The sequence below is a fragment of the Lagopus muta genome, chromosome 7, assembly GCF_023343835.1.
Source record: "Lagopus muta isolate bLagMut1 chromosome 7, bLagMut1 primary, whole genome shotgun sequence".
Lineage (NCBI taxonomy): Eukaryota > Metazoa > Chordata > Aves > Galliformes > Phasianidae > Lagopus > Lagopus muta.
In genome coordinates, this window is record NC_064439.1 from 42,126,514 (window position 1) to 42,142,582 (window position 16,069).

Consider the following 16,069-nt stretch of genomic DNA (forward strand, 5'->3'; position numbering starts at 1 on the left):
GCCCGCCGCGCCGGGGGCGGGGGCCGGGGCGGAGCCGGCGGGGCGGTCCCGCCGCGTTGCATTGCAGCCCGCCGGGGGCCCGCGGGGTGCTGCCGGCGAGGGACGAGGGCGGGCCGGGGGTGTTGGTGCTGCCGGGATGGGGTGGGGCGGCGCGTGGGGAGCGGGTGTGCGCAGCCCAGGTACGGCTCCGGTCCCGTCCGGGCGCTTTGGAGATCTCCGAGGAGGAGAGCCCGCGGCCTTTGGGCAGCCTGGCCTCGGGGTACGGGTGGGAATTCACACGGCTAACGAAGGGATTTGAGGAGTTCAGAGAGAGGACTCAGGGATGGTGAGAAAATGCAAATTGAAGGCAGCGTGGGAAGCGGGCAGCTGCACCTCCGCGACACTGTGCGCTGCACGAAGCAGGCGGCGGGGCCGGCAGTGGGTCTGTGTAGGGACGGCAGAAAACGCGAGGAAGGCGCATGCAGACCCACGTGCAGATCCAGGCACACGGGCCTGCAGACAGCCTGCTCGGCACAGGATCTGCGCAGCTGGAGCAGAACCGCTGTGTTTAAAGGTCCCAGGTACCACCGTGACTGCAAGGAGTACGATCTGCTAGGTGGGGATGGAACTGCCCCAAGGCTGGCGCTGGGCGGATGGGGTGAGGACAGGCCCTCCCTCATCTCCTCTGCTCAGCGCTGCCCAGCTGCGGGCACCCTGCTGCCCTGCTACCCTCCAGGGCTGCACCAGCAGCGATAAGCAGAGCTGTGAGTGCCAAGGATAAGGCAGAGCTCTGAGCTGCCAGGGAAATAGTTTGCATTCCTGGAGCGGGAGCTGCAGGAATGCACTCACCGGCTGAGCCGCCCTAATGTACTGAGGCACAGCACCATCCTGACCTGTCGTGGCTGACAGACCAAGCAAAGCCTGAGCGAGTCCCTGCTCCGGACCCTGAGGGCTGCGGTGCCCCTCAGTAAATGCACTGAAAGTTGCCGGCCTGGGTGTGTGTGCTCAGACTTGTAACGCTTCCCAAGCACTCGGGAGGTAGGGCCCAGATGTTAAGGAATGCACTGTGAATCAGGCTGTGACCAAACTGCTAGAAACCAAAAAATCCCCTCCTTTTCTAGCAGCTCCCTCGCAAGAACTCTGCTTAGCAACAAGGACAGCTCACAGGCCCGAACGTGGCACACCACCTCCAGTGAGCCGCAGCCCCTCCAGGCAGGCACATGTCGCCTGGTGCAGCCACCTCAGCCGGAGCTGAGCTGCTGATAAACACTGGACTCATGGGAGTGAACCCAGGCGGTTGGCGTTTTCATGATCAGTGTGTCTGTGGTCAGTGATTTCGGTGGAGGCAGGCAGCGGCACAGAGCAGGGCTGGGGGACGGGGAGCGGCAGTAAATCACTCAGGAGGCCTTCACTGCCTGCTGAGCTTCTAAGTGATGGATAGCACTGAGGCACAAGGGGAAAACAATCCCGTCTGTCAAACTAGCCCCTCTATCTGGCCTCTCTGAGCCTTGCTCTTCCATGGGGAGGCTGAGGGAAGAAACATCCCCAGGCTGTTTTGTGTTCCCTTTGCAGAAAAATCAGCAGCTGAAATGTGAACTGTTGATGACTATGACCAGAAGCAGCTCTGAGTGTGGGGATTGCTGTGCTGTGCTGTGTCAGATGGGTCAGGGGATGAGGAGCTGAGGGCAGGACAGCCCCAGCAGGTATTCTGTGCTGAGCAGGTTTCAGCTTGAGCCACCAGTGGCTGACAACAAAAGTAACTGACTCTTAAGGAACTCCATCAAAATCTAGGAGCTATGAGGTTAAGCCCACAGCTCAACTAAAGCCTGAGCCTAAGTGTGTGATTGCCTTGGAAAGGAAACTGCTGGCTGCACCGAGCTCCACGCAAGGGAGAGACAGTGGCACAGCACTGCTCTGAGAGCAACGGAGCCAGCCCAGGACTGGAAACTTCCCTCACTCTTTGCAGTGCAGAAACGAAGAACAAAGAGCAGTGTGAGGTTTTGTTTCCCTTATTTGGCATCGGCTTGTGGAAATCCTCAAGCAAAACCTAGAAGATTGGGTCAGTACTTGAGCTCAGAGGAAGAGACCTGAAAAGCCACAGATGTGAGGCCAGGTTCCTCCAACCCCAGGACAGCTGGGAAAGGAAGCTCACATAATGCAGTGACTGTGTGCCATGGAGGGTATCCTCAAAGATCTAAGCTGCTGCTCCTGAAAGAGCTCCCTGAGTTCTCCCACTGCTTTGCTGGGGAAGGCCATTTCTTCAGGTTGTGGTTGCGGTCAGGAGGACGAGAGGCAGCAGCACTCGGATGGGACTCGTTGTTCCGTGAAGTCCAGGAATTTCCAGGTGCAAAGCTGCAAATTCCCAGCTCCTTGAGCTGGTGAGCTGGATGTTCGACACCTCTTCTTCCTGCCCACTGGCTTCATTCAGAGCACTGCTGGAAACTGAGCGAGCTGAGATGCTTGGGCTTAGATTCAGTGGTTACCACTTTTGTTTCAAATGTTAAAACAATAAGCAGCAGAGTTGGTACTGAACAGCAGATCCGCATTTCTTTGGCTTGAGAGAAGAAGAAAACGCAATGGCAAGTAGATGGATGGATGGCAGCATAAACTCCACTGCTTTTCCCTGGGAGGAATCTGTGATGTTCACAGGCAAAGCACTGTGGAGAAGGGAATCATTCATTGCCCTCGCACCACTTCTCTCCTCCTCACCCAAGGATGCGCAGTGCGCCTCGTGAAGGCAGGCTCCTACCCAGCACAGTGCAGACCTTGCTCATGCCTGCCATTTCTTCCTGCAGACCACGCTGAGGCCCCTGAGAGCTTTAGGAAACAAACCCTTTGGTGGGACAGAAGTATTCTGGAATGCAAGTATCGACTTTGGTATAGAAGTATCTATTTTCAGCTTTCAAAAACAAAGCAAGGAAGAATCTGTGACTTCGCTCAGATCAGGACTTTTTCCGACTTTCTTTTGTAAGGGTCGTGCACTCATTTTTTGCCACTATGTTTTTATCTGTGAGCTAACATCTGTGGGATGTTTTACCGCAGGGCTCGCAGGAGCCCTCACCTCGGGGGAAGCAGCCTTCTTGCTGAGCTGCCGCACTGACACCCCTGACCTTCACAGCCATGCAAAGTACATTTCCTTCCTATGCCAAAGGATAAAATCAGCTGTGGGAAGAACAATGCATGCACAGACAGCAGGCAAAACCCTGCTGAAGACGTTCAGACACTGAACGATGAAGCTGCACTTGGCCTCGCTCCAGACTCTGTACGCATGAGCACGCGCTGTGATTATGAGCTCCTGCGGACAGGAATCACAGCCAAGCAACTTACAGGCATTTGTTTTGGGCTCTGACATGCCGTGGTTTCGGTGAGTGTAAAGCAGCAAGGTACCGCTCAAGTTCTGTGCTCATGTTTATTCTCAGTGGGTTTTAGGCTAGGGATACTCCTAAGCGAACAGATGATTAACTTGAACTTTCTATTAGAATGGAGGTGTAATGCTGCACTGCCTCACACACCCTGATGCTGCAATTAGGTACCAGCCCAATTTGTCATAGTTCTTGTGAGCTTTGCAGCCCGTGCCTATTTAGGAATGAAGGGGCTCGCAACTGATGTCATGCTACAAGGCCAAAATGTGTGTGCTTACTTGAATTGACTATTATAAATACAGTCCCTGGAAGAAAAGCCAGTGCTCATCTATTCCACGTTAGTTCCCATGGGCTAGGCTTATGGATTGCAGTGTATTTGCTTGTGCTGTACAATGCTGACCACTTTGCAACACAGCCACCCTCTGCCTGAACACACAGCATGAAGGCAGGCAGATTTGTCGGGAAGATGCCCTGGGAGAATGGCTCAGGCTGAAACACAGCACTGATCCCAGTGGAGTCTTTCTGTGCAGCAGACGAGTTGCTTCCCTCTCCTTGCAGTGGTGCAGCCAGCTTTATCCCTCACAAAGAATGAGGCTGTTGGCTTACTAGCACTGGGTCTGGGGCTCCCTACAGTGGATGACCTTGGATCAGGTGTGGAAGGACAACATTGAGGGCTGATGGGCAAGTATGTCTCGAGCCTTGGTAGCGATGGAAGCACTGTGCGTTTCAATACGGCAGTGTACCCTTTTCTAGAGAGAAAGAGAAAACAGGTTTCTTTTTCTTTTTCTTTTTCTTTTTCTTTTTCTTTTTCTTTTTCTTTTTCTTTTTCTTTTTCTTTTTCTTTTTCTTTTTCTTTTTCTTTCTTCTTCCGTGGAAAGCCTTAGGCTCCTCCAGGGTATGTGTGGTGGGGGTGGAAGGAGCTGGTGGCAGCAGGGGAGCTAAGGCCAGAAGACTGTGGGGCAGGAAGGCCGCTGCCAGGAACTTTGTCAGCATGGAGAGCCCATACCTCAGCCTCCACCTTTTGAAAACTCTGCTGGAATGCATCATTTTGGAGATGTTGTTCCCCCTCACAGCTGCCCCAGGGGCCTCTGCATTCCTCTGGGAGGCCTGCCCTGCCTGCCTCCTCTTGCTTCCCTCCAAATTTAACCCCCAAGGAGCTCAGGGCAGGAAGGGCCATGCCAACCCCGGAACCCCATGGCCTGGTGCGGGGCCCTTCATGACAAGCTGCTGCTGTGGGGTGAGCAGTGCTTCTCCATAGACATAGGGCTAAACTCCAGGACAGGTAAAATTTAGGGCTGTTGAGGTGCCCTGCCTGAGCAGCCACCCTCTGGAGGTGTGTCCTGCTGTGCCACATGTAGCCCAGCTGCTGGATGATGAAAATGCCTGTGGCAGAAAAAGGAGAAATCACACCACAGGGACAAAGCTGTCCTCTGCCAGGCTCCTTGCCCCTGCCCCAGCCAAGCCCAAGGGGAAGGTGAGGAGGCTGTGGCCCACCTGAGTGTGTGCCTCCTGAGCCCAGAACAAGGGCAAGAACAGGGCCTAACTGATTTTTTGCTTCCTTTAAACTACAACAGCCTGTTTACAGGGCATGCTCTCTGCAGTAAATTACACTAAGAGCCATTTAATTAGCACTAATGGCACAGAAGAGCCAGTGGCAGCCTAGGGACAGCTTTCTGGGGCTGTAAAAATGCTTCAAGCAGCTAGAGTAGTGCTGGGAAATCACTGAGAGCCCATCAGGAGCCCTGGCAGAAGCAGATAAAGCAGATACCACGAGCACAGGGTGTGCATGTCATCTCTGTTTTCCCTCAGCCCAGCAGGCCAAAAGCTTGCTTTTGGTGGCTTCAGAGTTATACCTACATACCATAGGTGGCTTTGTTGGTTTTCTTCTTCCTTACACCTACTTAATGAAGGTGAGACAATTTGGTTTTTTTTCTGTTCTCTACTAAAAATACCCTTCCATCGGAACAAAAACTCGACTGGAGACATTTCTAGCTCCATTTCCCTGCTCTTTATCAGCGCACTAACACAAACAGCATGGTGACCTGCTCAACATGCATGCGTGGCCTTTAGTAATCCCAGGCTGGAGGAGCACCACACGCCGACGACATCCTGCCATTAGTCATCAGCTGAGTGTGGCTTTGCAGGGCTGAGTGGATACAGCCAGTGCATCCACCCGCTCTTCTGTGCGTGTCCTAGAAGGATCCCTCTGACTAACAGATGTTTTTGAATACTCTTTCACATGGGAAAATTGGGAAGAACATCTTTTTATTGCACCCTTGCTATTTCATCCAGCCACGTGGATCTCCAGGGATGGAGACGTACTTAAGAAAAATATTCACTTCTGAAAGCTTCTACAATTTTTTCGCAGTACTTTCTTGGCTCAGCCAGCCTAGCAATGCATGCTTGTATTCTTATTTTGCAGCAATTAGTAAGATTTGCTAATTATTACTGCCGAGTATTTGAAAACAATTGATTTCCCTTTGTAGCAGAAAATAATTTCCTGTTACACCAGTTCTCTTAATTTTCTTCCGGAACAAAACCAGGCCAGCAGTGCCAGTGGTGTCATGCTGCTGTTATTAAATCGCTCTATTTTCTGCCTTGGTTATTTGTCCTGTGTTTATTATTCCAAAGCAGTGCGCCTTGGATCCCCTACAGCTGTTCCAACTGTATGTATTCAGCACCCTGCTGGCACCACGCTGAGTGGCTGGAGAGAAACTGCCATTGCTCAGCAGCCTGTGTTTCTTCTGGCAGCGGAAGGTGGATGTCTTGAGAGAACCTTGGACCTTTCATGCTCGCTTCTGGCACATGCAAGCAGCTGCTCACAGATAAGGAAGTTCAGAGCCCTAGGCGTGACTGTAGGCTCTTCTCTTGCGCCCAGCCCAGAGGGTGTAGCTACAGAGCCTCTGGTAAGCTTCAGCAGGACACAAGGTGTGAAGGTCCAAGTTTGCATCTGATTAGCACCACATGCATGCAAAATTAAGACTTGCACAATTCAAGGGAGCGAGCACGAAGGCATGCATTTCTGTCCGTGTAACTATATAGATTCTGTTGAGAATTTTCATTGAAGATGAGGCTCTTAAAAGCACTGTTACATCCCAAATGTCCCAGGCTGCATCACAAGCACAAGCATAAAGAATGTGGATATTCAATAGATTCTACTCCAGCTTTTTCTATTTATATATTCCTTTGCTGAGCGAACGATTAGATAGCCTAAAATGGAGTGCAAATTGGCATGGTGCAGGCAGATGAGCACCAAAGGAAAAGACCCCCATGTTCAATATCACAAGGTGTGAGATTCCTGTGATCAAAATCTCTCACAGGTGTGAGCAACACTCAGCTGACAACATCTACAGGAGCTCACTTGTCTGCAAGCTCTCATGGACAACGCAGAGGCTTGTACATACAAGGAAAGCCAGCAGGATTTCTCTCAGTAACTTTGCAACACAGAGGCAAAAATACTCAGAATTGGACACCAACACTTCATAATCCCAGGAAAATGTTTGCTTTCAGCTGTTGAAACATTCTGGCTACACAGAGAACTGGAGCTAATTTTATAAGGAAGATGGTGCTGGTGAGCAGCTCCCCAGGGCCAAAACCAGACCTGCACTTGCCCAGAACAAATTTGCCCTGCCTAGTGCTTACTTGAATGAGGAAAGAGCTGCAAGAAAATGCTTTGTGTGACCTGGGGCCTCCTGGGACAGGTGAGCTCGGTGAACTGTGAAATGCTTTATGGTACCAGTAGGTCAGTTCATTCAGGAAAAGGGAAAAAATCCCACCTTTCCTCCTCGTGTCATGGATGCAGTCACCATTTGGATTCTGCTGGCATATCTGCCTTCACGTCCAGCATCTCTCTTACAGTGCAGTGCTCTGATACAAAATTAGCTCAGATCATAATAGGGAGGGGGAGACTAAAAAAAAAAGTGGAGCAGAAAAAGCATCCAGCAAAACAGTGTGTGTGCTGTTAAAATTCAGTAAATATATAACTATTAAGCCAACACCCTTTTATAAACTGTAAGAAGTATTGCAAAACAGAAAAAAACGCCTGTGATTTCTCTCCCCTTCCTTGCTTACAGCAAGGCTTTTAGAAAAGCCCTATAAATTGCAGATTTCCCAAGGAAAGAACAACCAGCAAAGTGCTAACATTCTTTCTCGTTCATGTCGATTGCAAAAAGCTTAGAGCAGAGGAATAGTCTGCGAGGCTTCACACCAACCAAAGGCAGACAAAGAAGAGAGACTGCACGACCTACATTATCTGTAGAATTTTTGCCCCCAGAAGAAACGAACAGGCTTTACGAAGTCAGATTAATAAAAGCTAGATGCTGGTTGTGAGGCATTACTTTAATCTGGTAAATCAGAGACAGATAATGGATTTCATTCTTTCCGTCAAACCTCTGTTTTTGGACTCTGTTGATGGGCATGGAAAAAAGAAATGCTTGTTCAGCAATGCCCCTGCAGAACCTTTTGTGTGGAGCACAGGTAGGGCACCCTGCCTACAGTGTCTTCAGCTGCAGCACTGATCTTTAATGTGACAGAAAAAGCCCTACTACCTCATTGCAAAGCAGCACTGGCGCACAAATATCATCTCAGTCACCACAGAGAGCTATCAACACTCATGCTTAAGAGCACATTTATCTGGGCTGTGATGTCATCCAATACACTGCACTGTCCTATCATGGTTTTGGGGTAGGAAGCGAGTGACACGGTGCAGAAAATACATCTTCCATGTAACGGACCTGTTCCTTGGCTTTCCTGGAGCAGTTTGTGCTGGGCCCATCCCACTGGGTTTAGCAAGTCTCTCACATCTCCTTTGGCTCATCTCTTCATGGAATAACAGCAGCACCCTATCCATTTTAACGTGTGGGATTAGCACTGTGCAATTGGACTGACTGACACCAGCACCTTCCCTTTTCGCTCCTCAAACATCCCCTCTTAGATTTAAAACTCCCATCCTGCTTGCCACAGAACTCTTCAGGTGTGCACAATCTGTGACAATGTTTTACATTGCCTTCAGCACGCAGATACATCTGTACCATAACACAAGTAACAACTGTTAAATAAATGGCAGGCATCTGTGTAAATTATTTTGAAGAGGGTTAACAACAGCTCACAGCCTGTAACAGTCCAATCTAGGCACAGAACAAACTTGTAAGTCCCAATTATCGTAAGACAAATGGCAGTCGTGCTTCAGATCAGGTCAACATCATGAAAAATTTCAGCAGGTGTCGGGACAACCACAAAGCTCTGCAGCTGGCACCTCTGCCATCCTTCAAACACACACTCACTGGGGGATTAGGCTCTGTCAGACTTTCCACATCATCTCTCACATTCCCTTTTTCAAAACCTTGTTGTATCCTCTGGGCCTCACTGAATTTCACCTTACTGTAAACACACTGGTGTGACTTCTGACCATACACTTCTAGTGCCAACGCTGTTTGTTACTTTTCCTTCCTTAGTGTCGAGAGTCCATTCCACATTTTTCTTTCTGCCTGGATCAAAGTGAAATCTACGATTCACTTCTTCCTCCTGCAAGAGCAAATATAACCAGTACTAACAGCAGTAAACATTGTGGTCTGCTGCTCAGCCCTGTAGTGACTGCAGCTTTTGTTTAACGGCATCATAGGGCTGCTGGGCTTACAACATCTTTCTTCATCCTTGAAAATATTACAAGGTGGGGTTTTTTTTTTTACACCAAACATGTCACCTTTCCCCAAAGAAAATCTGTTTGAATGGTTCCATAGGGAGCGTTAAACTTTTATACGGAAAAGGCAGGAATGTGCTTGGGCTACAAATTTTACTTTAAAAGATCCCTTTCACAGGCTTTCAGGGACTTCTGAACAGGAGTTTTATCAATTTATAACAACATATATGTCAGGCAGACATTGGAATTCAAATTATTTTAACTCCAACTAAAGGCCTGTGTTTAAATGTCTGAATGCATTCCTTTGTGGCTAAGATTTAGGGAGTCTTAAAACTGCAAAGACTGTATCTTCATTATAAATATTCTATTTCTTAGTCATTCTTGCGTCAAAGGGCTGCTGAAGAGAAAATGTGCAGCAGTGTGGTCCAGAAGGAAGCAGAAGTCAGAAAGGTTTTGTTGCACATTTAGGAAAGCGTAGCGCCTATTCTGCTCACTGAGCCTGAAATCTCCATTACGTAGCTAGATCTTTGCTACCAAAATGCATAAAACCAAATTAATTTCTGGCATTCCTTAGCGCTGACACTTCAAAGAATCTATCTTGATCTTGCTCAGGATCCATTAGACTTCAGTATTGTTCAGTGGGAGATCTTTGTTGGTTTTCGTTTAGTCTGACGCACGGGATGGCTGTTGGACTGGAGGGTTAACAGACCTCTCTATTTGACTAGCTCCTTGTCTTATCTGTTAGAAGGGCTCATAAATGGCTGATTTTAATAGTTGTTAAAGAAGAGGCATGCTCACACAGTGAACCCTGTAATGTCTCTTTTGAAAACCTTTTCCAAGCACTTGCTAAAGACAGTAAGCATTTCCACACGGATGTAACAGTAATGCAGTGCGCAAATAATATGGCTGGAATGAGGCATGAAAAAAGCTTTGTGTTTTACAGACATCTGATTTTTAGAAACGTGACTGCTAGTTCTACTTACAGAACCCCTCAGAAATAAAGCAAATGAACAAAAAACCAAACCAACAAATGTTATTTGAAGTTTTACGATCTAGGCACTAGAAGAACTAAGGGTGGAATCAAAAAGCACAGCAGCTGCCTGTACGTAGTTGCCTTGTCTCTTTCTCAGCTGCCCCCAAAGTCTGTGGGATGGCTCATGAATGGGAAGTCACTTCATTTGGTCTGTGCAGAAACAATTGTCGGCACTTTGAGAAATTTGACTCTCTCATGTTTGAACCAACAAAAATATGCCAGCAAGTAAGGAGGATCCTGGCTAAGGCAGGGCTCAGCTAAATCATCTGACTGTTTTCTTGGCTTGCCTCTGAAATGCATGTGAAATAGATCAAATCACTCCATTCTGGCTATTTATCATGAATAAAGCCGTTAGCCAGTGCTAATTTACACTAAGTTATAAGAAAATGTTGTTATGAAAAGTGCTGATTAATGGTAGGTTATCTAAATGTGAGATAGGTGGAGCAAAGATGGACTGACACCTAGCATTTGGTGTAGCACACACTCATGGCAGCTGTTTAGTTCTGGAATCATGCCTCTGCATTTGTCCAAGCCAAATTTCAAATAGGATAGATTCCTATTTAGTTGACCTAAACCCCACGTGCTTTATAACACTTACATTCTATTACAATTACTTACTTATTATTTCCTTCTCATTCACCCAGAGAATATGGACAAACAGCATCTTACCATGACTTGATACAAAACTTTAATTCTGTACATTCCTCCTGTTGAAATGAATATTCAGCAGCAACCTAATTTTGTTCACATTTTTCCCCCACTGTTATATGAGATTTAAATAGCCACCATTGGCACTTTGAATTGCTTTCATCCTGAAAGATTCCAGTTCTCTTTCATAGCCCAGCAAAGTCTTACTCTTGCACTAAGAAGTTGATAAGGGCAGTTCTTGGAGACAGAAAGGCCTTTTTGATGGTTCGTCCCTGGAGATGCTTGGCTCCAAGTTCACTTTGAAGAACTATCGCGTGGACTTCTTCAGCATTGCGGGCTGCTTGCTGAGGCACAAAAACTTTGCCGCAGGCTTTGTTATTGATCTGGAAAACACAAACATGAGAACAAGAAAAGACAGAAGTTACCAGGCTGATTTATACACTTTCATCTCCTGAATGCAATCCATCTCATCATGTGTGGTGAAAAAAGTGGATCAAGCTGTCTTTTGCCTCACTACGAAACTTTCTAAGCAGAGGATAAATGTTTTCATACTTCCTGGCCCTCTAGAATAGCATAAGAGAATAAAAATTTGACTCAGGATACTCAAGCAAAATTTAAGAAGTAGACACAGGAAGTGTAACTTTTTGAAGATAGCAAGCATTGAGTGACTATGTAATGTGGTGATCTTTTAAGCTTGAAAACAAGATAGTCGCACAGGCTGAACAGACAGCGAACAGAACGGCTGGGATTCTCTACAGCTAAGTAATTCCTTCTATTCCAGTGCAAGATATATTAAAAATATTTGTGGCTGAAAAGATATATCCAGAGGATTCTTCGTAACTCATTAAAAAAAATAATAAAAAAAAGGCTTTAGCTCATTGTAATACTGTATTCTTACTAAAAGCATGACTCATTAAGCCAACCCAACCACAAAGATGACAACCCCTCTTAAGGTAATGCTTTCCTGTGTCTGGCTGTTTTCAGAGCAATTCCCACACTAGCTTTGCACCAGCGAGGCAGAACCACTTAAGTACAACTGAGTAAGGCCTTCGGCAGGAATCATCTCAATGCAAAATGTGATCTCATGATTACTTTCTGTCATCCATTCAGACCACATAATGTTTGTGGTCCACTGAGTCCTACTGAGTGCCTTTTCTGGAAATAACATAAAATTCACAATTAAAAAAGCTTTCAGATGTATATGAAGTACCTTCTATGGATCAGTGTAAATAACACTAATCTTCCATTTTAGCATATTAAATAATGTGAAATTTTTAATCCAGTTCAATCAAATTACTCTCTTGCTTGAGAATCTCCTGCAGATACTGCAGATCTTTGCCAGCTGGACACCACTGTAACTATTTTTCAATCACCTGAAAGTAATATGTTTTGCTTCATACATCTTGGACATAAAAATGCACCCAGCTCGTTGTTTGTTTTTTTTTTATCTAGGATTAGTGGATGCAACATATCACCAATGGGAGAGACCTGCTTCAGTTACCTGATTTGTATTTTATTTAACACTAAACAATCTGTGCAGTTCTCTGAGAGAGGAAGATGAGAAAGCCTTTTAAGGAGCAAGATGAAGCCTCAAATGCAGCTGGGATGAGTCATTTCTGTTTTTTTACTAGCCTTGACATTGATTTGCAGTGATAATGTAAGTAGACCTTTAACTATTCTTTCCTGCATCCATAACTTGCTATCATAAAAGTGTGTCTGTCTGTTAAGCTTTGCCTTTGGTACCTTCTGAGAAACAAATCCTTTGAAAAACAAGAGCATTTCACTTTTAGAGCTACCACGACAAAAACACACAAGTAGTTCCTTTTGACTTGACGCTTCAGAGAAGAAAAATATTCCACAAGAATAAAAAGAAAATGGTAAAAGTCAAACCTGGTACAGCTTCAGTGAGAAGATGAGGCAAGCCTGTGGGCTTACTGCTAGGTCACACAGCCTGTTGTCAAAAACTAAGCCTGGTCAGTTAAATGTCACTCATTTTGTCCATGATGCACACTATTATGTTCCAGTGGACAGATGCTAGCGGGGGGAAAATGGGCACAAGTAGCCTAGCTGGTGCTGTTCTCAAGAGACAAGACAACTGGGTTAGGTGAACATAGCAAATAAATGACTCCTAGCAGTTGTGTTCTCCCAGAAATGTTGAGGAGCCTGAGCAGCCTGTCTGTGTGTGCCTTCCCACAGTATCTGCCCATACCTTCCCACACATGGCACTGTGAATTGCATCAAACAGCAGACTGGTTCTGATTTCAGCACATATTTGCAGAATGGTTTTCATTATAATATAGAGTCAAATATATCAACAATGTTCCTAAAAACTTGTTTGCAGGTTTGATCACACGCTGTAACAAGCACCCTATTCATATACTCTTTTAGTTGAGGTGTTAGATTCTCCTCAGGACAAACATCTCTGGCTCTCTGCATCTCACTGGATCAGCAGCATATCCCTTAACTTTGGGTAAAAGTGCCCGCTCAAAAAATGAGGGTGCTAGCAGCCTTATTTCTCTGAAAAACTTTCACAGAAAAATGCAACCTCAAACGAGGCTGAGTCCTTTCTTCTGCTGAGAAAGGAAGCTGCTGATTTCCCTTCTGCTTTTTTGAGTTTTTTTAGAGCAGCCCCATTTATTCACAATCTTTGGAGAAGTAAAAAGGAAAGTATCTATACAGTTGTAGGCCTTCCTCAGTAGGAAGCAGTACAATGAGGCAAACTTAGCTTATGTTTTCAAAAAAGCAGTTTTAAGACTGCAGCTGTTAACAGTTCTGCACCACCTGCACAACGTGAGGAACGTTACAAATGTGTTGACAAGATGAAATGCTGTGACTCCACACTCGGGTCAGATTTTTCACAGCGTTAGCAATATATGTTAGGATGTAATGTAAGTGCAGGCAAACGAAAATCATTCAACTTCAAGATAGTATTTAGATCAACAAGTACACATGCATCTCCATTAAGAGAAGTTTAAATGTCATTCTTGTACGCAATCTATATTGCATCAGTCAAGGGTGCAGAGAGTTGGTTCATTTTGCTGCCTTGGGTTAAATATGGAAAGACATAACTCCGGCACAGACAGGAAATAATGAAGTATCTTGTGTCAAGAGAAATAAAACCATGTCTCAGCAGGCAAATTGCTGGCAGCCTGAGGCAGTTTGAGGTCTTGAGAAGAATAGGGTTGTGGCCCAAAGACTCAGCTTGACTGTGCAGCCTTGTGAAGAGACACTGGCTCTTTGCAACAAACCAGTTCCTCCGCACTTTGACTTTCTTGTTTTAAAGAAGGCAGTTTATTTTTACAGCCATACAAAAGCCTGCAGTGGTCACATGACTGTAAAATATTCACATCTATAATGGTTTGTCACTGCTTTTCTGTATGGCCCGTTGCCTCACTCTTAACGTAGCAAACCAGGCACTCCCACAGTCATTATTTTTAAGAAACATTCTCAGTCAAGAGAAACTTGTCTCTCCTCTTCCATTCACTTATTTCCTCAGGCCTAGGAAAGGTGTTTACACACATCAAAATCTTCCATGAATTGAGCATACAGAAGTTGATCATTCCCTTATTAGAGGACTTCTACACAAGGCTATAGCTTTGACAAAGTCAATGAGGACAAGAAACAAAAGTAATTTTCACAATTATTGCTTAAAGCAAAATTTATTTTTATGTTTCTATTTTTGAGAAGGAAGTTTCAGTGTAAGCAGAAAAATATTAGTAATGTTTAGGCTTTCTTATGCTCAGTTGTACAGCCTGAAAGCATTCAGGTCAGAATTTTATTTGTGCTTTATTGCAGTTTTTACTTCAAAAATCTATTCTAAAACATTTGCTTTAAACACAACTGCAAAGAAGTTCCTATAATTACACAATTCCTCATACATAGCTTCATCCTAAATTGAAACTGAAATTTAAAGTGTTTCCTAGCTGCACTGGAAGGCGAAGGTTTATTTTAATCTTGAGCAATGTAATTATATCTAAGTGAAGATTTGGTGGATATACGACTCTTTTACTGGTATTTGAAAACTACATACCGCTTGCAAAATAAAATGAAATAAAAAGCAGAAAAATGACAATGAACATTAGCCTGAAGTCTGTTGTTAACCCAGACAGCACATGAGTCTTTGTCTTTGGTTTGGGAAAAGATGCCAACAACTGAAAATCTCCTCCAACAGACATACTCTGTGGCCACTGCAAAGGATGACATTGAACATTAGAGAAATCAGCGCTCTTAGCAGCATTTTCCATTCTGTTCAAGTGGACTGGCAAGATGTGAAACTGTTTGCAAAGATACTTTTGATTAAGGAAACCTACAGAAACACAGCTTCCCCTAAATCTAACCAACTTCTTTCCTTCTTAAAAAAGGCAAAACAGCTAAACACAAATAACTGCACAGCCTACTTCTTTTACCCAAACGAGCCAACAGAATACAACAGTTAAAATAAAACAAACAAAATGCTTTGTCTCTGTTTCTCATACACACACATTCAGAGCACGCAGTTTTAAATGACGAAATGCCACTTCTTCTGGAGACATCTCATTCAAAGTACAGAATATCCAGAGACACACACAAAAAAATGTTTAAATTAAAGCACTGACGCTGAGAATGTTTGCATGATATATGAAAGATTTCCCTGGTGAGCAGTGAAAAAGACAGGAGCACTGCTGGTTTGTAAGATGCTGCTACGTAGCTGCAGACTATCAGTGCCTGAGCATGGAGGACTTGAATTCAAGCTGATTGAGAATCAGCTAACAGAACAGCTGAGACACTACCCATGAATCCCACCCACCTGACTCCAAGTGCCACAGATGCTCCAAGGCCTACAGTGGCACTCGCTGCTACTGTACTCCATGTAAAAATACAGCTTTATGATGCTTGCAGGCATGCTAGATGGAGATGCAGGAAAAAAAAAGATGGTAAACCACATTGCATGTGCATATACACATTTTGGGAAATTACAGGTTAGCTAAATGTAGTTACAGGTCAACTCTTCTACTGAACTGCCAGCTCCTTCCATAAACCTCGGAGGCTTTAGAGCTCTAGTAGGATCTGGGATGTAATTCTAACGTTAGCAAAACTACCTGTTTTTCCTAAACTTAATTCCTGGAAATGTGCTTTGTTGATATTTGCCATAAGTTCTGTCTGAGGTAGACAGAAAACACAGTTTGTCAAAAATAAGCAGCTTGGTAATTGGTTGCATTAGGCAACCACAGCACTAACAGGTAGCACAAGAAATATCACTTCATTTTACATTTTTGTACAGAATTAAGATTTCTAGATGGTCTGACAGGGAACAAAATTTGGAGAAACCTGTATGTATTTTGGTCACGGTTTCTGCTGTACTGGCCTTGCCCGCAGTCTGTCCAATGTCCACATACTAACATCCAGTCACTGAAAAAGATGTATATTTAG

The 16,069-nt window shown here is 45.2% G+C and overlaps 1 protein-coding gene across 1 annotated transcript in view; it reads right to left on the minus strand.

The window, feature by feature from the left end:
• Positions 1 to 981: 981 nt before the first annotated feature.
• LARS2 (leucyl-tRNA synthetase 2, mitochondrial) overlaps positions 982 to 16,069 on the minus strand; it is a 94,816-nt gene continuing 79,728 nt past the window's right edge. The window contains exon 24 of the mRNA XM_048952132.1: positions 982 to 11,043. Coding sequence (XP_048808089.1) covers positions 10,864 to 11,043 — 180 coding nt within the window. The 3' untranslated portion in view covers positions 982 to 10,863. The remainder of the gene's footprint in view (positions 11,044 to 16,069) is intronic.